We start from the raw sequence: 15,655 nt of genomic DNA, 5'->3' as shown, positions 1-15,655 counted from the left end.
GCGTGTGACGGAGGGAGGCGGTGTTTGTGTTGGGGGGAGACGGAGATCAGGTGTGTGTGTGTTGTGTATTTGTGTGTAATGCCGAGCACTTTTATACATTCCTCTAAATCTGCCCCTGTACTGTCTCTTGTATTTTACTCTCAAACAGCTTTATATAAAGCAGCTCTATATTTGCCTCCAGATATTAAAGAAATTGAACCAAGACAACAGTGATGTAAAAGTCTAGTGTGTGTGCTGCGGGAGGGAGAGAGAGAGAGAGAGAGAGAGAAAATGTTTGTGATCACCACAAAGATGCTTTTTGAAGACGCGGGTCTATGCTGTGTACTGCAGAGGGGTCTGATCCTACCAGGAGCCAGAACAGAGCCGCACTGTTTACAAGGGAGCTTCAAGGTGAGCGGGGAATCCAGGTGAGCTGTAGATCAGAGACATCCCACCAGCACAGGATTTTGGTTTTATAGGCAGACATTCGAAATCTAATTTAAGCCAATACAATCCAGTGGAGGTGGTGCCGGATCAGTGTGAGGTCCTGAGTTTCTGGGTTCAGTTGGACGAGACTTCCACTATTCAGCTGCTTCAGGAGCAGGTCTGTGGTGCAGCCATGGTTCTGTTGGATTCATTAACATGCAACTGACTGAAGAAAAGGTGTGTTCAAAAAACAGATCTGCAGGTTGATCGACACCAGGAATCAAGATGGCGCTTATTATGTCCTTCTACTTCAACCAGCCACACTTCCAGCTCTGGTTTCACCTGGAAGATCACCTCTCCTAATAATGATAATAATAATAGGCAGTGTGTTCTTGAATTTGATCTACAGGTTTCACTAAAAAACCTTTCCCCGACCTTTTTATCACCACAAGTTCATGTGTTACTTGACATCTGCAGAGAAGTCGGGCCAACGACGACCTCTTGCCTTACTGCGAGGCAGCGTTTGACACACACCCCGACCCTGAGCTCGACCCGGGTCTCCTGTGTGTTGATATCCAGAGTCAAGGATTCTCATATTGACTTGAAAAGAGGCATAATATGAAATTGAGGGTGTGTGGGAAGATGGTGCGTCTAAAATGAAGGAGGTCATACTCACAGGAGTACAGAGGATTACAGTACACAGCAGGAAGTGCTGGAGTCCAGATTAGTGTCGGTGAAGGTGGAAACTTTACTTCAGGCTTGAATATAACTGCAGCTGAAACTGGCACCCTGAAGCAAAGGCGAGAGAAGAGGATTGTGTAACATGATCCTGTGTATAACAACATGGGAGCCACCTTGACATCATGATTGATTTCCAGGTGTGAACACCTTCCCCCTCATCACATCAGAGAATATGTTGTACTGTGTCCACATCCACAGCAGCTCCAAACTGGACACTGGTTTCATTTGCCTGCTACTTTAAAGTTATAAACTTTTACCACACAGAGCCGGAGCCACCTGGAAGGTAACACCTGTTACTGTTTTTTCTCTCGCCACGCCCACTCGTCTGATTTGTAAAGTGAAAAATGACATCCAGTCCCGGTGCAGGCAGATAACGAGAACACATTAAATAGCAGGTGATATATTTTTTTTACCTCTCCAAGATATCCAGACTGCATTTTACTGTCTGGTGTAAATTCAGTCTATTAAGTCTGGATGCAGGATGTCAACTTTGTCACTCCTGAAGAAAACTATTACGATAAATGATGTTAACATTCAGCACATTGCTAAAAATCTAACAAAAATTAAAGTGAAACAAAGAACTGCAAACAGATGCCCTGCGCCCACAGTCGGAGTGTTTAAAGGTGGCTCTGTGTCGAGCTGACTTGTGTTTGCAGTCCGGCCAGCGGCCCGGGACATCAGTACTTCCCGAACTGTGTTACTCTTGTTGCAATCAGCTTTACTGATGACGGCCAGAGTGATAACGAGCGGCTCTGAGCCGAGAGGCAATAAAACAGCCTTTTCAAGCGCTGTGTGAATAAAAATGGGGATTGTCCAACCTGAAAATAGGTACATCTGGTACCTTCTGCACCGAGATGAGACGGTGACTTCTGACTTTGAGCCTCCTGTGTGTGTGTGTGTGTGTGTGTGTGTGTGTGTGTGTGTGTGTGTTTGCGCGCTGAATTGTTCGCCATCATGGAGAGCGTGGGTGTCTGTAAATGAGCCCGCAAGGACATGAATCCACACAGAGACGTGTTTACTTTCCTACTAAAACTAATGAAGTACTGGAAGGTGTGTGTGTGTGTGTGTGTGTGTGTGCGCGCGCGCGCGTGTGCGTGCACGCTTGTGTAGACAATCTGCATTTGAGAGCAGGAGCCAGTATCATCACTGAGGAAAGTGTGTGTGCTCGTGTGTTTTTGCATTCTGCGTGCATCGCTCTGAGAGCTGTAGCCAGGCAAGTGTTACAGGGCATCCAAATCAGGGAAGGGCCTCTGTAGAGAGAGTGTGTGTGTGTGTGTGTGTGTGTGTGTGTGTGTGTGTGTGTGTGTGAGATATCATTGAGAACAGGATGAAGACAGAGAGAAAAATGCTGAAGCGCTGCTGAGTGGTGGAAGGTGTGTGGGGGATTTTTGTGGGAGTGTGTGTTTCACATCATTAGTGTAAAAGAGGAGAAAGAGTAAAGGGAAAGTGTGTGTAAAGTGTGTGTGTGTGTGTTAGCCACAGGCATACAGAGCAGCCTGATAATGAACACATTGATCTGGAACAGCGGAGAGGGAGAGGACAACCCTCCGTGTATTAATGGTGTCTATTTTCCCTCCATTGTTTTGGAGTCTTTCATTAATAGCAGCTGCTGCAGTTATTTGTCTCTCATTCCCCGTCTCTGGCCGCCCCCACGTTTATTCTTTATTTATACCTTCTGATTGATTTTTGCCCCTAATGCTCACTTATTAAGTTTGTTTACTTGTATGAATTATAAATGAAGGAGGCATCAAACACGGAAAAATGAGGGAGAATTCCAAACTTGTGCAGGTGAAACGTTGAAACGCCTCAAGGTCCAGTGAAAATACAAAAACCTCTCCCGCTCTGCTTTTATTTTTACATTTTTCTCTTCTTTGTTGTACTTTTTGTTGTGCTCCTTTCTGACCTTGAACTGTATCCTTGTGGTTGTGTAAATGAGGAAAATAGTCTCTGTCAGTAAAGACCTCTGGGATACAAAGAGATGGTTGTATTTTCTCAGGTAGTTGAGCCCAGACGCAACATCATGGAAATCTAAATGGAAATCATTCAGAATTTTCTGAACACACAATTGCTTTCTTGCACAGTGTTGGATAAGACAGTTAATACCACTCTGACGTCTGTATGGAGAACATGATGCTACTTCTAGTTAGCTTAGCATAGCATAAAGTCTGGAAATGGGTTAATAGCTAGCCAGGCTGTGTCCAAATGCTAAATTCCTCTACCAGTACTTTTTTTTAATTTTAGCTAAAGTGAGGTAAAGCTGCCGTTAGCATTGATTTAGCTAACTTCCTGTCTGTTTTTTTAGAGATCCCCTCCCTCCTCTCTGTGTCGTCACATGAACACGTCCAGCAGCTTTAATCAGGAGCTAACCACCTGTTTGTGTTGTTAGCATGGTGTAGTTTGCCTGCTTTGCCAGTCTGCATTTGGCCGTCCTCAAGTCAAAGCTCTTATTTTGAAATGCATTATTACCAGTTTCAAATGGCTGCGTCTTTTTGCAGACGAGGGCACGTTAGGCAGCAGAATATACTTTAATACAGTTAGGTTAGCGGATGCTATAAATAAAAACATGAGACGTCTGGATGTTTCTGTTGGAGCTACAGCGTTCAGCTGAAGTCCTTTGTGTTTGGGTCCACAGCTCAGAGCCCCGGGCTCAGCAGTGCAGCACGGCTCTGTGGATCCCCGGGCCCTCCTCTCCTCCTCTCTCCTCCTCTCCTTCTCCTCCTCTCCTTCTCCTCTCCTCCTCTCCTTCTCCTCTCCTTCTCCTCTCCTTCTCCTCTCCTCCTCTCCTTCTCCTCTTCTCCTCTCCTTCTCCTCTCCTTCTCTCCTTCTCTCCTCCTCTCCTCCTCTCCTCCTCCTCTCCTCCTCCTCTCCTCCTCCTCTCCTCCTCTCCTTCTCCTCCTCCTCCTCCTCTCCTTCTCCTCTCTTCCTTCTCTTCTCCTCTCCTTCTCTCCTCCTCTCCTGCTCCTCTCCTTCTCTCCTCCTCTCCTTCTCCTCTCCTGCTCCTCTCCTTCTCCTCTCCTCCTCCTCTCCTTCTCCTCTCCTCCTCTCCTCCTCCTCTCCTCCTCCTCCTCTCCTCCTCTCCAGCTCCTCTCCAGCTCTCCTCCCTGCAGCAGGAGGCTGTGAACACAGTGTCATGTTGTGTGTGTTTTCACCCGCGTGCCTCAGACAATACAATCCTCTCTGCTCGCTGGGAATATGAATGCCTGGAAAGACACACACAGTGTTTCTCAGTATTAATGGAGCTCCGTTGGTTCTATACATCGACGTAGCAGATGTCTCTTTCATCTGCTGCAGCTCCCTCTCTGGAATTTCCTTTGTCAACTGAATCTGTTTCTCTGCGTTTATTTGCACCCTTGATAAAGAAGCATAGATGTAAAGCACCCTGTACTCTCTGTTTCAATTATTATTGTAAACTTCTCATTCCGGCTCCATTGGCATGACCAACATGCTTGTTATTGGCCCGAGCACGCTGATCTCTCCGATCGGCTACGACTCTCCCCGTCTCAGTGGCAGTAATGAGGTGTGTGTCTGTGTGGTTTGTTTATCGCCCGGCTCTGCTCTCCCAATTATGGGATTCCTGAGTGATTGTTGCAGCAATTATTTGAAGTCACTGAGGGCTCGACTGTCAGCTAAACACCCAAATTGTGGCTGTAAATTCAGTCCGTCTGTCGATTATATATCCTGCATGTGTGTACGTGTACTTTGAATACATTTTGTATCCATACTTGTGGATTATGTTTATACACTGAGGGTTATATCACATGTGGGCCTGTGAGTCCTGGGAGGTCCTCGCTCTCAGTGCATTTATAAATGAAGGGGAAAGTCGCACGCTGGGTCATGAGTGGCAGCTGCTTTCTCCTTAAATGCCACTTAAGACGGCGGCATTTTGAGTCGTAGGCAAAGAGACTTTTAGCAAACTTAAAAAAATAATCTTTTGACACAGTTTACGTTCCCTCTCTGCGTACCCTCCCTCGGGGGCATTAAACAGCGACAAACACATCTAAAGCCTCTCTAAGAATATATTAGCATAGCCTCCTTTCACTCAATCCCTCAAACTAACACTCCCTCGACTCCCCTCTCTGCTTCTCCTTCTACTAATCTCTCCACACTTTGCTTTTTTTCTGTCAGTCTCCCTCCCCATTTTTCACATTCTCCGCCTCCAATAACAATCTCTTCTCTGCTCGCGCTGGTAAGACGGGGCTTTACAAGGGTGGAGGAAAAAAAAAAGAAACAGCAACAAATCAAGTTATGAAATGAACTCCAACAATTACATCTCTCTCTCTTCATTTCTCACTCGCGCTCCCTCTCTTTGTTTATTCTGAGAGCTTAATTGGTGTGATAATTCTTTTGAGGCAAACAAACAACAGAATAGAAATGAACTGTGATTATTTCCAACAGCTGACTTTCTCCCTCTGCCGTGTGTGTGTGTGTGTGTGTGTGTGTGTGTGTTGAAGCTGAGACTAAGCAGTGTTTAACGCTGAGTTTACCGACGTGCTGGTTAATCTTTGAGTGCAGTTTCACAAGTATCTGTTGAACGCAGAGCTCCTCTCATCTTCTGCATTGTTTTCTTGACTGACTCTCTGAGACAACAAATGAAAAGTGTCCTCCTCTCCACCCGTCTCTCCCTCTCTAGACCAACATCCCGTTCCTCCAGAACGTTCTGTCCAACCACCAGTTCCTCCACTCCACCGTGGACACCCAGTTCATCGACGAGAACCAGGAGCTCTTCAACCTCAAACCCACCCAGAACAGAGCCCAGAAGCTCCTGCACTACCTGGGTCAGTGTTTCAAATAACTCACCAGCTCACTGATCCATGTTGTTCTGCACAGTTCCAAGATTTGCAGTCGCTGTGTGATAAATTCTGTTCAGGCTGTTTGTATTCTGCATGACGGACTATTTTTAGCAGCGTCCTGGTTCCTCCACACAGAGCCTGCCTATGGGAGTCTTCTATTGAATTTTGGATTATTGCAGTAAAACATGTTTTGTTCAGGGACATAATCCTCACAAATGAGCACCACTTTATGGTTTTTGAAGTGTGTATATGTAATGATGTAATGATTCACTTCACTCTAACTGTGAGCAGCCTCAGACAGCTGTTTACAGAGCTCATTATTTTTTCTTCATTGTCTTTACTGGACATTATTTTTATGCTCCTGACATGTTGTTGTTCTGTTTTTATCCAGGTCATGTGATGGTAAATGGACCAACCACCCCCATCCCAGTCAAGGCTAAGCCCTCCTCCACTGACCCCGTCATCCCTCCCGTCACTATGGGTGAGTCGAATCACCAGCACATATTATCACAACTCCTGAGATGCCTTCTTATAAACAAACAATCAGAAGTTGAGATTTTACACTGCACAGAAATAGGCTTTTTTTTCTTAACTGTGCTTCAGCAGAGAAATAATTGGATCCCTGTTTTCACGGTGTAGAGCGGCTGATAATTGAATACTATATTAAAACCTATAAAAACAAGTGTTGTCACTTGAGAATGTCATGTACTGTTACCATAATAACTTCCAGATGCATCATCCTCATTGCATTTATTACATCTGGACTAATTTAGCAATGCAATGCTGCTGGAAGGGTGAGGGGTTTCATTCCCCCCGAGGCACTGTGCTAAAAATGTAAACACTTGTGGATCCGTAGGGCACTTTGGATAAAAGCACCCGCCGAATGACAAATGGGCTGTCGAACAGTCTGATAGCTGTAGGCGCAAAGGCCTTCCTAAATGGCTCAGTTTAGCACTCAGGGAGGAGAAGAGGTTCTGGCCCGGAGTGGCTGGCTGAGCTGTGAGTACAGCGGTGAGAGGGTGCAGTTCATTGTCTCTCACCCGCTCTGCACCAGCACCCCCGGAGTCTCACAGCAAAGGCCGACGGCCAAGCTCAGCTCTCTGAGGAGCATGTTGAGCCACTTCAAGTCTCTGGAGTCGGTTCTGGGTTTCTCTTTTTCTTGCCTGCACTAAGTGTATCGTCTTATTTCAACCATTATGCAGCTCTTATCAGCATGAAAGATAAAATCAAATATATTCATGTTGCGGGGCAATTAGCTCCCAAAAGAAAACAACTTTTTTTTTGCTAGTGTTAAATCTATTTCCCTGGAAAAACACGGGGTATCACTACTAACTGGAAAACAAGTCGGTACATTCCCATATGTAATGAAAAATTAGCTAAATTGTCCGACGGTCAGTAATGACCGAGCAACAGACACGAACTCTAGTCCCTCACATATAAACACAAAACTGTCTTGATGGTTAATCTCATCATGAACAAGATATCTGTTGAAGAGAACATTTTTTCCATGGACCATTTTAGCTTCTATATCGACGAATGTCACATGCATTAATTTAGCCAGTAGTGCCAGTGCACCCAGCCAGAGGCTGTTAGAGAGACGCTACAAACTCAGTGGATGGAGGATTAAGATTAGTCTTTATCATCTCCCTCAGGAGAAAACAGTCTCTGGCAATCAAGAGAAGACCAACATACTGTACAAGCCTGTACATACACACTACAGTAACATACAGTATCCCACATACATCAGCAGGAGCATCCACTCACATCGAGGCTGAACAAAACTTCTGTATGTTCCAAACAACAAAGAGTCGAGATTAATTGAACACATTCATTTTATGATCTTTTTTATCGAACTAGATATTCTCTTCCCACAAGGGAGGCGCACATCTGCATCAGCGGGCCGGTGTAAAAGTAATCTAACAGCACCATAAACTCCTAAATGACTTGGTGTCTGTGTGTGGGAGAGCTTCAGCAGAGTTCAAGTTCAGAAATTGTTTTATTCAAGTTCATAATTATTTTATAAATGTTATAACCAAACAGGCTGCGGTCTATGAACCCACCACGGTTTGTGAAAGTTTTACAACACAAATCAAAAAAGAAAAAATGATCCTAGTTTGTGTGCGTTGAGCTTTATTACTACCAGCACTGTGTCAAAGTTTAAAGTCCAGTTTGTAAGAAAGTTGAGTTGACTGTTGGAACACTGCCGCTGTGGGCCGACCCGCCTGATCTACCAGCCCAAAGACCAGAGAGACGACCTCAGCTGGCATACTGACCAAATCTCGTTTCACTATGAGATGACAAAATAAAAAAATTAAAAATTAAAAATATCAAGCAACATTAGCTCGTTCTCCTTGATGTGGCAGCCTGTGATGCACTTTGTGTGGCTCCCCGCTGCGCTCCGAGGTCGAGGGCACAAAGTGGCATCAGTTCGTGCAGCTGCTCCTTTTACAGCAACAGGAAAAGTCGGCTGGATCAATGTGACGTGTTTATCAGCCCCCGTGCTGCCTCAGCACAAACGCCGGCGTGCCCGCTGAACATGAATTCATAACAAAATAATGTGAGTGTTATGAATCATGATCAGGCGTAACTAATCAAATCCAACATGTAAAGAGTGTGCACAGTAGAAGGGATGATGTGTTTGTGTACGTCTGCATGTGAGCGAGTGTCGCTCCGCCTGCTTTAACCTCCACGTCTGTCGACTTATGCAGATCTTGTGTTGAAAGCCTTCGTCGCCGTCGGGGGAGCTCACACACACGACTGTACACTGTAAACTAGCACAGAAATGCATCATGCTGAGCAGGTATTCCATAGGCAGACGCTCCACCTCCACTTACCTACTGTACACACACGATGAGTTGGTTATATGCGGCACAGGCACGCACGGAGGCATACCTAAAGCCTAGTAATGAGATTTGTAATGTGCTTATATCCTTTCTTTCATTCAACGGAGGGATTGAGAGAAGAGAGGGATTAGGCCTGTATTATCACACTCTGTGGAGGGAGGGACACGGGCAGGGAAGGAGAAAGGGGTTATGAAAGGAGGAGAGAGAGAGAGAGAGGGTGTGGGCAGCGTATAATCCCTGCATGTATATGTGGAGGAAATGGTCAGGCGCACGATGGACGGATAGATTAGAGGAAGCTGGGGAGGAGAGAGTGGGAAGAACTTTTACTGTGTGCCACCAGCAGAGAAGAGAGGAGAGGACAGTAACTGAAAACATCAGATCAGGAGATAAGAGAGAAAGAGTTCCCCCAACACTCGAGGATGTCCTGACAGAACCTGTTAAGTACTCAGAGGCCGTTATTATCTAATTAGGATTTGTAGGGTAAAACGTTCCCTCTGAAGGCTGATCGCTGCTGGTTCATCGATGGTGTAGGAAGTACACCTTGTTCCAATTATTGTCTGGATTTATTTAATGGAGGACATCTAGAGGTTAATCACCAGATGCCTCTGAGCAAGCTTTAGGAGGGACGACTAATAAAAGTGAGGGACTGCTGCCCTCCTCCCAGCTCTGCGCTGTATTTCCATTCTCAGGATTAAAGCAGGAGGCGGTTTGCAGCTCAGTATGAAAAATATGGACCTAATAAATGTGTCTCTTTGTTTCTCTGCCTGTTTTTTTTTGTTTGTTTGTTTTTGATGCTTTCGTTTGCCGTCTTCAAACAGAGCTGTCACCTGCAACTCTTTTATCTCATGTTTATTCATCAGTACTTTCTGTTCAGGTCCAGAACTCATTTTCAGGTAGCTTTAAAAATGACTCATGAAGAAGTCTTCAGTTTGGCTTTCTGAAGCCTGCAGATACTCTGGGTTTTCTTCAGGCGTGTGTGTGCTGCACAGTAACTTTGTCTTCTGCTTTGTTCTTCTCTGTTCTGAGAAACATTTCTGTTGGTTGTTTATTTCACAGACAACTTTGTGGAGGAAAGCAAATTCTGTATCTTTCACAGAATGCCAGTCTAAAGGTTTGTTTTTTCCACGGGCAGTTATGGTTTCAAGCAAGCAATAAATAAATGCAATTTAATGTAAATGCCTCGTTGCAGTGTAAAGAAGGAATATCTTATTCAGCATACAGCTACTTTTAAAGGGGCACTTCACCCCAAAATCAAACTACATATTTTTGCTCTTACATGTTGTGCTAATCCTCCATTTTTATGTGTGCGAGTTGCCAAATCCTGAAGATATCGGCTTCAAAGATGTCTGTGTCCTCTTAGATATAATGGAACTAGACCACTTGGCGTGTGATGCTCAAAGCGGTAAAAAAAAATGCATTTGAAGTTTTTTTTCCAGCAATCATGACCTGGTTATTCTCAGACGAGAGCTGGGATGTAAAAATTGATTGTGTTTTCCTTGGCTTCAGTGTAACGTTAACTTAGTGAGCTCGATGTCTTTTCTTACTTCTGTGCGGTCATGCAGGAACTATTTTCTTTCTAATGAACGACACCGTATCACCGCACAGAAGAGGCCAGCTAACTAAGCTAACTAAGCTAGCTAATGACAGACATCTCCAAGGCTTGATAACTTTCACCACAACAATGTGTGTTAGATTTAGGGGTGAACTGTCTCTTTACCCTGTAAAGGTTTAATACATTTTTATTATTATTGACTGTTTCAGTGGACTTGACTTGATAAAGCACTTACTAGCAGGATGGGACAATTAAAAACAAAGATACAAGACATTCAACAGACGTCAGCGCCGTACGGTGACAATCCAAACTGATGTTGCTCGCAGTTCGTCTCCCCACACAAATTGCAAATAAAGAAATCACCTCAGAGCGCCGCAGCTCGCTCTATCAAGCCACATTAGCCGGTGTTGCAGAGCTGGAGGAGACGAGTGTAAGGCGAGGACCAGACAGGTGAAGGATATCGAGGGACAGATGTATGTGATGACACCAGCCTGCGAGGAAGAGGACTGAAGTGCAAACGAAGCGAGGGAGTGGGAGTGAGGTGTTTTTCAATGCAAAGAAGGAGCGTGCATCTGTGTGCAAGTGGGTCAATTGTCAAGCTCAGCAGCCGCCTGGGACTTGTATCTCTTTACTACGCTTTGTGTCGGCGCCGCGCAATACGATGCGCACACAAATCCACTCAAACAAAGCTACCTTCCTGTAGGAAGCTGTCACACACAGGCCACTGTGTAGTCCCTGTAGTCCCAGTACAGATGCCCCCATTTCCTCTCTATTGTGTTGAGGCATATGTGTAAAAAGAGTGGTGAGAGGAAAAAAAACATAGAAAGCAAGTTTGTAGAACTGAACGAGTGTGAGAGTGGAAGTGGGACTTTGAGTATAAATCATTTTTTCCTGTGTTTGTGTGTGCTGTGCTCCCCAGTCGCTGTATTACACACAGATCCTGATAAGTTCCAAGTGTCTGTATCTATTTGTGACGGCGATGTGATTCACAGAGCTCATCTCACACGTGTGTGTGTTTGTGTGTGTTTGTGTGAGAGAGTTCATTTCGCTCATGCTGGTCTTGGAGACAATTATAGCAGAGATCATTTGTTTTCAAGGATGAGGTACAACAATAAAAGGTTAAGAGAGAGAGAGGACGTAAGATGGAGGGGAGAGCAGGACAGAGGGTTGGAGGACAGCTAGGCGGGCAGATAGTACCTCATTAACTAGTCTAATTGATTGATGATTGTTCACACTGCAGCAAAAATAGATCCCAATTCCAGTTCCAATATTTGAATGCCTCTGGTTGTGCTTGTGTTCAGTTGCCAGGCATGGAGAGAAGAGGAAGGGGGATTAGGAGAGAGGGATGGAGCGATGTCTCTGCCATGTTCAGCTTGTTTGTTTTTGAGGACTATTTAGTTGTTTTGGACAGTATCTGTCTCGGGATTCAGCCGTGATTGTTATTCCTCCTTGTAGAGGCTTTTAGAGGAGACGGTACGCTTTGACACTGTATCTGACATTGTAGTCTCATGAGCTAACCAGAAGCACTCATCTAATGCCAGCACGTCCAACAGTCTTCATCCGGGGCTCCTCAGGGAGAGGATCCTGCCGGGCTTCTCAAACACCCTTAATGGATGTAGCTGTGTGGTTTACCTGTTTCTAGTTCATCTGTCAGTTTGTGTTACTGCCGTCTTATTTTTAGCCACACTGGCGGCATAACTGCATGGATGACAATCTCAGTCCACCACTTTGGTCCATACTGAAATATCACAAGCACTGCTGGAGAAACTGTCATGAGACATTTATGGTCCCCAGAGGCTGAATCCTGCTGACTTTGGGGATTCCCTGACATTAAATCCATCCCCACCAGCAGGTCAACGTTGTCACTTACCCATTTAAATATCTCAACATCTGCTGGATGGACTGGCACGTATTTTTGTACAGACATTCAAGTTTCCAGAGGACCCTTATTACTTTTGGGGACACCCTGTTCATGTTCCCCACATATGGAATGTGATAGCTCTGGCTAATTAGCAACTTTTAGCATGCTCACAAAGTGAAAGTGAACTTTTTACTTGTGACTGTTACACCATCTGAAGCCCCTGGCGTGGATATAGACTCTAAGTGTAGTCTTGTTTTGGCTGCTGCATACACGGACATGCCTGTTGGAAAGCTTTGAGACAAAAAATATTTCTGGAACTATAATCAACATAGCAAAATGTTAAAGACTATAGATTAGAAATGCTAGAAATACACATGTATAAATTCAATATATCCCATCTGGAGCTGCCTCCTCACTTTGGAAAACAGAAAATGAATACCATATGTGCTCCACTCAAAATCTGTGACACCGTGACAGCTCTCTGATTTCTACGGTCGTGAGACATTTGAGAGCCAAACAACAGACTTACAGGCCAAATGAGAAATTAGGCGTCTGAGAAGTGCAGAAGCAACCCGTTCACCTCCAGGTGGAGACCATGCAGTACCACACTCACTGACGTACTTCACTAAATGGTTGCTGCTTACTTTATATAGAAAACAACAGCTATATGAGTCACTGTCGGCAGGAGAAATCCATTTTCACAAATGGGTGGGTGGCGTGTCTAATAAGCCGGCTGCTGAGCTGATTCCTGTGTTCCGTTATAGTCGATCTACTTGAGCCGAGGTTGATTGGAGCGGCGATGAGAGGAGACGGCGTCCACCTCATTAGCAGAAGTTATGACAGGCGCTGCCCTGTTAACAGCACGACTTGAAAGACGGGCAGTTTAAATAACATCAGTTTACCTGCTCGCCTGGCGTCTCAAATCATCTCTCCTGCCACACACTTAAGCAGCAGTTAAAGTCAATAGACCACTTGTGATTGGGTAAATAAAGGGCTACTTTTCACAATTTGTCCACTTATTTAAGAAAATATGGAACCACCTGTTGAGCTCATGGTGGTAATTGCAGGTCCTCGTTTTAGTACAATTGTGGACTAATCGTTATTAAGCATCAGCAGAATCTCGCTCAGTTAGGTGGAAAAGTTTCCTCACGCATCGATATTGATTCCTCACAAACTGAATCCTCTGCATCATCCTCCACATTAACCTTCTCTTTCTTTTGATGTCCTCTCTCCCTCCCTTCACTACCAGGCGACCCTCCCGTTGGTTTCCGTGACGTGCTGCTGCGTGACGGCCCTGAAGGATTCGCTAAGGCCGTCCGTGCCCACCAAGGTCTGCTGCTGATGGACACCACCTTCAGGGACGCCCACCAGTCGCTCCTGGCCACCAGGGTTCGGACCCACGACCTGAAGAAGATCTCGCCGTTCGTCAGCCACAGCTTCAGCAACCTTTTCAGCCTGGAGAACTGGGGAGGTCAGTTTTTGTGTTGGACGTATGTCCTGACACATCCTTCGTCTCTGAGTCTTTATGTCAGGCTAGGCTAACGTTTGTTCTGGTTTCTAAGATATGTTTTAGCTTGAAAGCATGAAATTGGTGCACTGTGTGAGAATTTTGGTTGAAAACACTCAAACTGTCCAACAGTTATCAACAGAATGGGAATAAATAACAGTTTTAATGTTACCATGTCAATGTAATATGTTACAAAGCTTGTTTAGCATGCTTACTAGCTAGCACCAGCCATTCCCAGAGGAAAGCTTCTGTGCTCGCAGTAACACCAACACTCCCACGGTGCTACGAGCTCCCAGTCCAGACTACTAGCTGCAGAGCTAACGGAGCTAACCAGCCTGCAGTCACTCTGTTGATATGCTGCACCTTATTGTAGGTGGACAATTCTTACATATTGCACCGTTAAAGCAACAGCACCATTTGCCACTCTGAAGATTCATGATAACTGTGGAAATACTTTTAATATGTGCCTCATGCAAGCAGTCATGTAAGGAGGCATGAGTCTCCCTCTCGATGGCTATCATATTAATTAAACTCTTTGTTTGTGTGCTCCACAGTTTGAATTTGTCTGAACAGCCATGCCTGCACTTTCTAGTCTCTTCATCCTTGCTGTAGATCTGTCCCACGTTTCATTGATGACAGTGATTGTACTTCTTTGTTTTTCCTGCCATTGAAAACACATCTGCTGCCTCCATCTCCTCCACCACTAGTCAGTCCTCAATAGACAATGATTGTACCTTCTGCCTGCCCTTGACTGAAAAGAGAAAATGATGCTTTATTGAAACTTGTTGGGGCATGAACAGTCAAATAGTGTCCCTGTATAATATGCAATTACTCTGAAATTGGCCAGAGAATGAAAATGCGTGCCTCGTGTTTGAACAGTTGGCGACAAGGCCAATTATCAACACTTCTTGATAATGGTCCTGTGTGAAGTGTGATTGTTATGAACTGGTCTCGATGAGTAAATTCACTTTCCCCGTTTGGACACTCAGAAACACTTAGGACACGCACATTTGTGGGAGAGAGATGCCCAGTGAACCTCTTGAGGTTGAAACATTTAATTTAATGCTCAATTATATTAAACTCCTCGGAGCGATTGTGCTTCTGTTACTTGGAGCAGATCACAAGAACAAACATGAGAACTAAAAAACAAAAGCCTGAAGTGAAAAAGGTTTCTGTTTCAACGACAGCGCTCATCGTTAGATGGTCGAGCAAAGTGAGGAAAAAAATAAAAAGACAGCAGAGAGATAGAAACCTCCTCGGTGCTGTAAACCCTCCCGGAGATTAAATTCCTCCTGCTAGCCGATCGTGGTGCACCAGTTAGGAGAAAGCAATATATTTCATTACTGTGGGAGAGCAGATCTCACATTAAGCAACTGTCTGCTCGTCTCATGTTTGAACAGATAAAAAGGTTATAGCTAAAGTAAATCATTGAGGAGATATTTTTGATAAAAGGGGCTTAAGCGTTTCCCGTCCTCCATCTCCCGGCACATCGTGATGCTATTATGAGGCTGACCAGAGAAGGATGACATGAATTCAGCCTCGCCATGTTTGAGCAGTAACATTAAAAGTAAATCTTTGAAGAGAGACTGTGAAAACTGGCGGTGAACTCAATCCGTCACTCCAGAGGAAACAGTTGAATAGGTGCCAGGGAAGGCCCGTGTACCTGTGTGTCTCATTATACTGAGGCAGCCCTGAAAGGGGAAAGTGCTTTGATTAAAGAGCATGAAGGCCTTTTTATCATTTCATTATCTTATATTTGAGGACTTGGGGGGTAAGAAAAAAGCTTCCACCTTTTCCCAGCCCACACCTATATTAAAATGTTGTTTACCGTCATTCATAATCATGCAGAACGCGACCTCACTGCTGAGGATGTGAACACGCCGATGAATCTCCTGTTGGGGGACGGGAAGCTCACAGTGGTCGGACTTATCTATACCGTACGTTGATTTGTTGAAA

General features: G+C 44.9%; 1 protein-coding gene across 3 annotated transcripts in view; it reads left to right on the top strand.

The window, feature by feature from the left end:
• The window catches only part of LOC119027839 (pyruvate carboxylase, mitochondrial-like), a 288,386-nt gene that overhangs the window by 219,443 nt on the left and 53,288 nt on the right, over window positions 1-15,655 (top strand). For all 3 annotated transcript variants that reach the window (XM_037113321.1, XM_037113320.1, XM_037113319.1), the window contains 3 exons: window positions 5,777-5,921; window positions 6,328-6,417; window positions 13,442-13,663. In XM_037113321.1, coding sequence (XP_036969216.1) covers window positions 5,777-5,921; window positions 6,328-6,417; window positions 13,442-13,663 — 457 coding nt within the window. The remainder of the gene's footprint in view (window positions 1-5,776; window positions 5,922-6,327; window positions 6,418-13,441; window positions 13,664-15,655) is intronic.

Source organism: Acanthopagrus latus, chromosome 10 (assembly GCF_904848185.1).
Source record: "Acanthopagrus latus isolate v.2019 chromosome 10, fAcaLat1.1, whole genome shotgun sequence".
Lineage (NCBI taxonomy): Eukaryota > Metazoa > Chordata > Actinopteri > Spariformes > Sparidae > Acanthopagrus > Acanthopagrus latus.
This window is presented reverse-complemented; position numbering and strand designations above follow the sequence as displayed.